Genomic DNA, 9,779 nt, shown 5'->3' on the forward strand with positions numbered 1-9,779 from the left:
AAGAAGAATCAAGTGTGGCTCTTCAAATTCAATCCCACGAGAAGCGGATATAAAAAATGTTGACTATTATGTAGATGATATTTTCACTATTGACATTGACCCCAAAACCATTTTATGGGAGAAACCTATGGTAATGATATTGATTGGTACTCATTATTCTCCCATTAAATGGTATAATGGTGGCCTACATTTTGTAAATAATTTAAGGTCTTAATGTTTGTATCTGGAGCCCTTCTCGACTACTATGCTTTCACAACCTTAATTGTATGCATTTAAATTTTTAGAGATTAGTAAGTTATTTTCTAATTTAACCCTAGATGCAATAACATTAAGGGACATATGCATTTAAAATTTTAGAGATTAGTAAGTTTTTTTCTAATTTAACCCTAGATGCAATAACATTAATGAACAAATATAAGTATGCCTAGCTGGAGAAAAAGGTAACAACATCTACTAGGGTATGTCACATCTTATATTTTGATGTAGGAGCATCCAGCTAGGGCACTATGACCGGGGGTTGGTCTCCGCCAAGGTGGAAAGTTATATTAGCGAATTGGTTTCTTTATGTTTAGTTTGTCAAAGTAGGATGTAGGACTTTGTTTTTTCTTTTAATCTGAGTATTAGTTAGGGACTGTTTGGTTGGTTAGGGTCTCTATTTTGTTTGTCTTTAATAAACAATAGGTTAATAACTGCTCTGTCATTTTAGAGAAAAAAAAAAATATGTCTAATGTAAAATCTTGTAGTATAGGCAGAACCGAATACATGAATAGTTATGTAACTAATAAGAATTGCAACTAAAAACGTAACTACACAGTTCAGGTAACTGTGGACAGAAGACATAAATGTAACATGGAAAATCATTCAAAAGGTTCAGCATTTGGCATACAAGTATTCATAATAAAAGAGCAGACAATTTATTCGAATCCATCTGTGTAATCATAACATTTTCTTTATTGTTTCCTATTCACTGAACAACCAGAATAATCAACACAGCACATACAAACTGTCTTGTCTACTTTCTTTTCCTAAAGAAACAGAGTTCGGACAACCAAGACTGTAACGAATTTTCAGAATGAGGGTTTGTAACCCATGAAGAGAAATCAATATTGAAGCGTACAGGAACAATTGCAAGCAGTTCGAGTGAATTAAGCACATATGCACAGTCATACAAGCAACATAATACTTTCTCAATTTCGAATCCATCCACCTGAATAAAAGCAAGTATGTCTACATGCTTTTTGGTCATTGAAATAACTACGAAAACAACCACAAGATAACCAAGCACAGTTCAAGGGCGTCTAAGCCAGAATGAGAGAAACAATAGTCGAGCAATCATCATTAAAATAGAGATAATTCAAAGCCAATGTTTTCCCTGAAATTTCTTTTCACTTATAACAAGAAATGTCTATATATACATAGCAGTGCCCGAACATAACCTACAAGCAGTCACAAACCTAATGGCCAACAAACCCTAGACGAGGGTTTTGGGAATGGATCCCATTTTATATAAGTTTACAGACAACAAGCATTGAAACCTAAGAAGGCCTACATTAAAAATGAACCAGGACACTGAACTATAGTAGAGGGACAATAACGAACAAGCATTGAGGAAACCAAACCCTCAGAATTTACAGGCCCTAACTCTAAAACCAAAAATTGGTGACGGTGACAGAGCCTACCAAGCAAGAGCCGAGGTGACTACTCCAGGCACACCCAACTACAAACCCACAACCTGCAAAAGAACCAAGACCAGACTGTGAGCATAACTGCCGACTATGGAAGGAAAAAGAAGTGGATGAATGCATACGAGAAAGGGATACATTTCCTTACCTGGAGGGTTCGCAGCGTAGACAGAGTGCAGGCCATTGAGCCACGAATCTCGGACATCGACTGAGACAAAGGAGCAAAGACATTAGAAACAGAACAACAGAGAGAGCAAAGTGAATCATGGACGGACGAAGTTACCTGAAGTGAAGCCGAAGACAGGAAAGCGCCATCGTTTTGCAACCTAGATGCATGACAAAACCACTGAGATTTACCAGCGAGACGACCTCATACCAGAACAATGACTATGGAATAAAGACAAGTTAAACAACTATAGAAGAATTACAGGTGTATACTCACATAGGCGACAGAACCACCATTCTGTGCACAACGAGCCAAGACCACAAATTACCCAGGTGAATGCAAGAGCCAAACTTTCAGGCAAAGTAGCCCCTGACCAGCGCGCACAACAGTTGTAGCGTAACTTCATGCATAGGCAGCATAAACCTTACCAGAGAAAACCCTCGACACCAAGAAACAAAGAACAGAAATGACTGAGCGATATTAGGAGGGAAGGTTTTGGCAAGAACAAGGAGCGGGAAGCGCAAACCAAGGCGTAGTACAGAGAAATAACTACGGTCATAATTGCCACCACACCAAATTCCAGAAATATCCGAGGTCAAGTCACAAACCATAATTTAATCCACAGTTTAATCATTATTTAAATCATTTAATTAGTGATTAACATAAACAGTGTGTTAAATCCAATCTATTGTGCGGAACCGTGTGGTGTGTTGGGCTGGTCCCATCATATTTATTCCTTACAAACCACCTAGATCGAGAAAAAGGCTAAGACTAGTTTCCTTTAAAGCACTGTAGCTCAAAAAGGCAAGAATTAAAAGAAAAAGCCTACAAAATAAAGAAATAAAGCTTACAAAAGTAGGACGCCAAAGCCTACGAAAGAAAGAAATAAATCTTACAAACATTATGATGAAGAAGGGAATTCAATACCCATTGAGGAGATGAACAGAAGAACATGACCTCAATTTTTACTAAAATCACCACAAATATTGATAGTTACTGTAAGTACACAATGTCATTAGGATATTAATCCAGTAGTAGGGTGTTCAAAAAGTCCCTTTCTCACTAACTTTCTCCCTCTTTTATAAAAATTTTCAATAGTGACACTTGGCACCTCATGCAAAAATAATTATTTTCTTTATTCCAATATTTTAGTTATTCATCTATTCATGTGTCATCGCCTCACCAAAGGTCTCATGAAATTATTTTCTTAATTCCTCATTAAAAAATCTATTTTCCTTGATCCACACATGCTTCCATATTTAATCTCCTAGTTGTCCCTTGATCCTAATTTATACCCCCTATTTTGTGTTTACTAAGTCAACAAATAGGTCTCAAATTTTGTCCCCCAACTACTCCTTGATTTTTCCCAAGTTAAAACCATAGTTGGATATTTTTGTGTTATGCTCTTGCCACATAGAGGATCTCTCATGAATTTCATTTTCTCATATTTTTAAATTGTTATTTTGTAATTTCATGCACAACTCCCTTTCTTAATGAGAGTAAATTGTTATTGGATTAATATTTCTATTTTGATTTTATGTCCCATCTTTTTCTTTGTTTTTAGAATAACTTTTATATATCTATATATATATATATATATATATATATATATATATATATATATAGATATATATATACGCTTCAAAGGTAAGGATGGTAGGATCACTTACTTAAATTTTAATTAAATTTTCCTCAAAACCCTTTTACTTTCATTATGTGTTTGTGTTTATCATTGCATGAGTGTGAACCATCATTTACCATCCATTTTTTTCTGATGTTAAGGGTGCAAAGTTAGTCATGCCTTTCAAGAACTTTTTTTTGAAATTTCAAGGGTGTCACATTGTTTGCCCTTTAGGGATTCATAACTAAGTGGAAAAATTAGGCACGATGAAGAAGACCACTATCATCTCTTCTGTCACCCTTTGTTGTGAGACTAATGGTGTTGGGTATTAAGGAATCTGCCTTGATGCATGCCCCTCAGTAATCCTCATAAGCATCCCAATCTAGGGTCTGCCCTTGTGGCATCGTGGGCTTAAAGGCAACGACATCTTAATACCCTCCAACCTAAGTCATGCCGAGAGTGCTAGCAGGTAGAATCAAGGATGTTGTTCCATCCCTGCCATGAAAGTCCATTTGTCCTATACAACTCTAGCACTCATGAGTCATGTGTGAGTCATTCGGCCAAGAAACTAACATATACATGCAATCACTATCATGACATTAGTAACCATAGAAAAATGTTAGTTAAAACCTGAATTCTAGTATCAATAGTAAAAAAAATAAAAAAATCAAACCAGAGGTTGTTGACCCATACTATGCATGTGCATCTAGGTGGTTTCCTACCATATTCAAGTAACCATCAATAACATTAAAACATAATCATCACATAATTGTTAAATGGAATCCAAAGTTGATCCTTAGAATATGTAAACATGGCAGCATATAATAAAATCATCAATTAGGTACATCACAGTCGTCATCATAACCATTAATAACATTAATTGGGTACATCACATTCACTAATAACAATAGTAAAAATAGTTGGATCCTCGACCTAAGGTCCTCAAAGAATAATTTACATTCCATAAGGCTATATCAAGGTTAAGCCAATATCAAATCTAGTCACTAGAGTAGGGAACTACAGAAAGCCAAAAAATATTGAAGTAACTAAATGAGAATCTCAAATTGGTCCAATATAGGATAAAGTCTCAATAGGTTCAACATTGTAATCAACACAAGTTTGGAAAGTGGGAGGTATTCCTAAGGCTACAACCATATAAGTAGAAATCTCTCAAAAATAAAAGGATGGAGAAACTTGAGGATAGATATTATAGGTCATATAAGGTTATATAAAGTTCTAACAAGGGTCAGCTATGTTCGCTTATAGGGTGAGATAGGTTTGAGATAAGCGCATAACACGTTTCATGTCTCAAAATGTTAAAATTTCAAATATCTTGTTTCCCTTAAATAATGAAAACATGGTTGTGTAAATCGACATGGCATTTTGATTATTAAAGAAAGAAGATAAAAATTAAGATATTGTTAAAATACTTCCTTTGAAAAGAAAAATGGCATAAAAAATTAATTAATTATATATATATATATATATATATGTTAAACATCAAAATTACTTCAAAGCAAAACAAATTGAAAAAAAACATTGTAATCATATTTAAAGCTAACTCACTTCAATATTAACTAGCATAGAGACATAAATTAAATGGATAAACGTTGATACACTTGTGTGTCATTCAATTTATCATTCATTTAATTTAAATTGTCACTAATTTCATTTATGTAATGCTGAAATTTGTAAAAAACACACTACATAACCTTTGAAACAAAAACATTATTTGAAAACTCTGGATATCATTCACCGGATTGTCTATAAAATGAAAAATATTATCAGATTATTAAATCTAAATCATCCATTCATTTTTATTTTTTAAATAGTAAAAAATTGAAAACTCTATTCCAAAATAAACTGCTTTTCTTGATACAATTATTGTAATATGTGAGAGCTATTAAAAATGTTATTGATTAAAAAGTTGTTTTTATATATAAAATTAATTCGTTTTAATATTAATTGTTATAATAAGTGAGAATAAGTTATTAAAGTTCTTCATGAAGTAAAGTCTATGTCAATTTATTTTTTCTAGTATATGTAATTTTGTTTATGCAGAAAGTAAAATACATAGAACTAAATGTAATGTTATTTATGCAGCAAGTGAAAGACATAGAACTAAATGACAGCGCTGACCTAAGTGGCATCATCAACTATTTAAAAAACGCAAAAGCTTTTGTCCAAATGGATAAGGATCTTGGGAAGTGTGTTGGCCCAAGATCAGTGTTCATAGTACCCTTGGAATAGGCTTTTAACTTATAGTAGTTACCCTATAAAAGATTTATTTTTCCAAGGTGAGGCAGTGGGATTATTTATAAGTTTTAATTTGTGATTATAACATAAAATGTATCTTAACAATGTACTTATTCATTAATTATTTTATAAATGATTATAAACCATCATTTTCATCCAATTATAAAATGTAAACTATTATAAATCATCATCAAATTACAAAATATAAACTGTTATAAATCATGGTATAAACTTTATAAATCAAAACCAAAAATGATTTACATATAATTATAAAATGTCCTTAAATTTATGTTTGCACTTCTAAACTACATTTATGAAACATTGCAAATAAGATATAGTGGTCAAAGACATGGAGAATATTGATGGTATAGGAAAAAAAGCTTCAATTTTCTGTGTTTGCTTCATTTTCATTTACTTTCTTCCTGGTTTCACTGTTCCAACAGGACAAGCTACCCTTCATAGCTAAATTGCAAAATAAATATTGCAGGAATACTGTTTAATGCACCAACGTACCATATGAAACTTATTCAATACAATTTGGATATATGACTCTTATGAGTAGTAACCTGAGAAGAATACAATGCATATTTATAATTTATGCACTTGATAACAAGGGTATAGACTATTTACTTTATCCTGTGTAATCTTATTGACTATGTACTAACATAGAAAATTCCATTTCTGCTATGTTCTAACACTCCATAATAAATTCCTCTAAATGCATTTTCATGATTGATGGATGCAAGCCCTTAGCAAAATCATTAGCACTCCCGATTAATGAACAACATAAATTCAAAAGAAAAGAAAAAAATCCTGAAATAAAAAACAATATAATGCCTGCAATAAAAGGTTTATTTTACACAAATCAAAATGAAATTTATTCTCTGCTGAATGTAACTAAAACCAGAATAATAGAATAACAGGGCTGCTGAGCATAGAGAATGTCAGACTTGGGAACTTTATAGCTAATTATAGTATTGTTTTGGCGAGAGAAACACAGAGTCAATTACAGCAATGAGAACCAATTCCATCTCACTACAGAGCATGGTGGATATGTGAAGGAAACCCATTAATCGATGCAGTCCTACATGATCACTCTCAGTGTTATATCTCCATTTCCTTTGATGCAAATAGTGGATTAATAGTCCCATATAAGAGAGATAGGTTTAGATATGCCACAAGGACAACCCTTAACATAAGGCTACATTGAAAAAATTTATAAGCAACCATTGCAACCCTTCTGAGGATACTAATAAACATGAGTTGCATTTGAGCCCTGGACTTCTGCAAAATAAAAAATTCCCAGACTTTTATATCAGAGTTAAATCATTTTTTCTCAATAGGTGATTTTCCAAGCATGGGTGTCAGATAAAAAGTAGTAGCTACTCCTAAAAACCCTATGCTGCTTTTTACCAAAGGCTCCCAATCTGAAGTTCTCCCCACAATTGGAAGTATCCCAAATGAAGCAAATAACAATAGCCACAGAGGAGAAAGAAGAACAACCCACTGCCATGAACCCTCCACTCTGCCCTGAGGGCTAAGCCAGGCAGCAAACCCAAACACACAACCCCAGCAATGGATGTCGCAAGAGTTAAAAAGTATAGGTCATCTGTCAAACCAGGCACGTTATTGCATCCCTCTTCCCTAACAATGCATTGCTTGATGGCATCAATTGTATTCAAAAGGGCTACCTGATAGCCCTCTTCCGATACAAAAAACTGATTCCCATACCTGGACTGTGGTTCACTGAAGAATTGATGAGGAAGCCTGGAACCCACTGTTAATCCTGTGCTGAAATTCAAGATGTTTGGGGAATAGATGTCCTCTACTATAATCACAGTCCAGTCATCAGGGCGCCAGCCAAACTTCTTAGCTGTCCACTTGAACTTAACCATACTGTAAACGATAAAAGTGTACATAACTGTGTGGAAGAGGATGTAAGGGAGCTCAATAACCACTTGTTAAATAAATCATCAAATATTAGATATGTAAACAGGAATCCTATCGAATGATAATAATGGAATAAGTGACAAAAATTCAGATAAATAGAAAGAGAACTGTATAGTTTCCAGATTCTAGCTTGACAGTGTTAACGTACTGGAATTTGGCCTTGAGGTAGGACACTTTGGAACCTTCCCAAACAAGGAAACCCATCGAAAAAGCCCAAGGGGACCCTTAGCATCAGGTAATGCACCAACATACCATATGAAACTTGTTCAATACAATTTGGACATATGACTTTTATGAGTAGTAACCTGAGAAGAATACAATGCATATTTATAATTTATGCACCTGATAACAAGGGTATATACTATTTACTCTATCCTGTGTAATCTGATTTACTATGTACTAACATAGAAAATTCCATTTCTGCTATGTTTTAACACTCCATAATAAATTCCTCTAAATTCATTTTCATGATTGATGGAGGCAAGCCCTTAGCAAAATCATTAGCACTCTAGATCAATGAACAACATAAATTCAAAAGAAAAGAAAAAAATCCTGAAATAAAAAACAATATAATGCCTGCAATAAAAGGTTTATTTTACACAAATCAAAACGAAATTTATTCTTTGCTGAATGTAACTAAAACCAGAATAACAGGGCTGTTGAGCATAGAGAATGTCAGACTTGGGAACTTTACAGCTAATTATAGTATTGTTTTGGCGAGAGAAACACAAAGTCAATTACAACAATGAGAGCCAATTACATCTCACTATAGAGCATGGTGGATATGTGAAGGAGACCCATTAATCGATGCAGTCCTGCATGATCACTCTCAGTGTTATATCTCCATTTCCTTCGATGCAAACAGTGGATTAATAGTCCCATATAAGAGAGATAGGTTCAGATATGCCACAGGGACAACCCTTAACATAAGGCTACATTGAAAAAAATTATAAGCAGCCATTGCAACCCTCCTGAGGATACTAATAAACATGAGTTGCATTTGAGCCCTGAACTTCTGCAAAATAAAAAATTCCCAGACTTTTATATCAGAGTTAAATCATTTTTTCTCAATAGGTGATTTTCCAAAGATGGGTGTCAGATAAAAAGCAGCAGCTGCTCCTAAAAACCCTAAGCTGTTCTTTACCAAAGGCTCCCAATCCGAAGTTCTCCCCACAATTGGAAGTATCCCAAACGAAGGAAATAACAATAGCCACAGAGGAGAAAGAAGAACAACCCACTGCCATGAACCCTCCACTCTGCCCTGAGGGCTAAGCCGAGCAGCAAACCCAAACACACAACCCCCAGCAATGGATGTCGCAAGAGTTAAAAAGTACAGGTCATTTGTCAAACTAGGCACGTTATTGCATCCCTCTTCCCTAACAATGCATTGCTTGATGGCATCAATTGTATTCAAAAGGGCTGCCTGATAGCCCTCTTCCAATACAAAAAACTGATTCCCATACCTGGATTGCAGCTCATCAAAAAATTGACGAGGAAGCCTGGAACCGACTGTTAGTCCTGTGCCGAAATTCAAGATGTTTGGGGAAGAGATGTCCTCTACTATAATCACAGTCCTGTCATCAGGGCGCCATAGGTCCCCGAAGGATTTATCTGAAGGATATGGGGGATGGCCTAGACTTTGTAAGGATTCTCATTTTCCACTGACTTGTCTTCCAAAGCCTGCAACTCTTGTGAAATCTTCACTACTTGGGCTAGAGATAAGACCCTGGCTATGTCAATAACATTGGTGAAGTTGTTGGGTAGTTGAAGGTCTGGGACTTTTATTGCTTCTGGCTCTTTTGAGCCCATGTTGGATTGAAAGTCTGAGTTCAGGATTTGGGTAATTGTTAAAGATGGTATCAACTACACTTGTTGAATCAGAAAGGTGAACAAGAGCATGGATGCCATTGATAGAGTTTGCTTACCAACATCCTTGAGAATGTTGTTTTTGTGTTGTGCATATATCAATTGAGAAATACCTAGGTTTTTGAAGGTGATCTGAAAGGGGTTGAAGTTGTGGGTTATTGAATCGGGTGTATATTGACTGACAGAGTATGAGTGTTTTATGCGATTGAAGGTGGGCTTGTAATTGGAAATGGAGAGG

At 34.8% G+C, this 9,779-nt stretch overlaps 1 protein-coding gene across 1 annotated transcript; it reads right to left on the reverse strand.

Moving 5' to 3' along the window:
- Positions 1–8,732: 8,732 nt before the first annotated feature.
- LOC149234504 (thylakoid lumenal 15.0 kDa protein 2, chloroplastic-like) lies at positions 8,733–9,484 on the reverse strand. The gene is made up of 2 exons (XM_089368291.1): positions 9,342–9,484; positions 8,733–9,249 (listed from the first exon to the last, which is right to left on the reverse strand). Exons 1-2 carry the CDS (start codon positions 9,482–9,484, stop codon positions 8,733–8,735), a joined length of 660 nt encoding a protein of 219 aa, XP_089224417.1.
- Positions 9,485–9,779: the final 295 nt, after the last annotated feature.

The sequence above is a fragment of the Pinus tabuliformis genome, chromosome 8, assembly GCF_031772625.1.
Source record: "Pinus tabuliformis cultivar Carrire ecotype Pingquan chromosome 8, CPIR1, whole genome shotgun sequence".
Taxonomy (NCBI): domain Eukaryota; kingdom Viridiplantae; phylum Streptophyta; class Pinopsida; order Pinales; family Pinaceae; genus Pinus; species Pinus tabuliformis.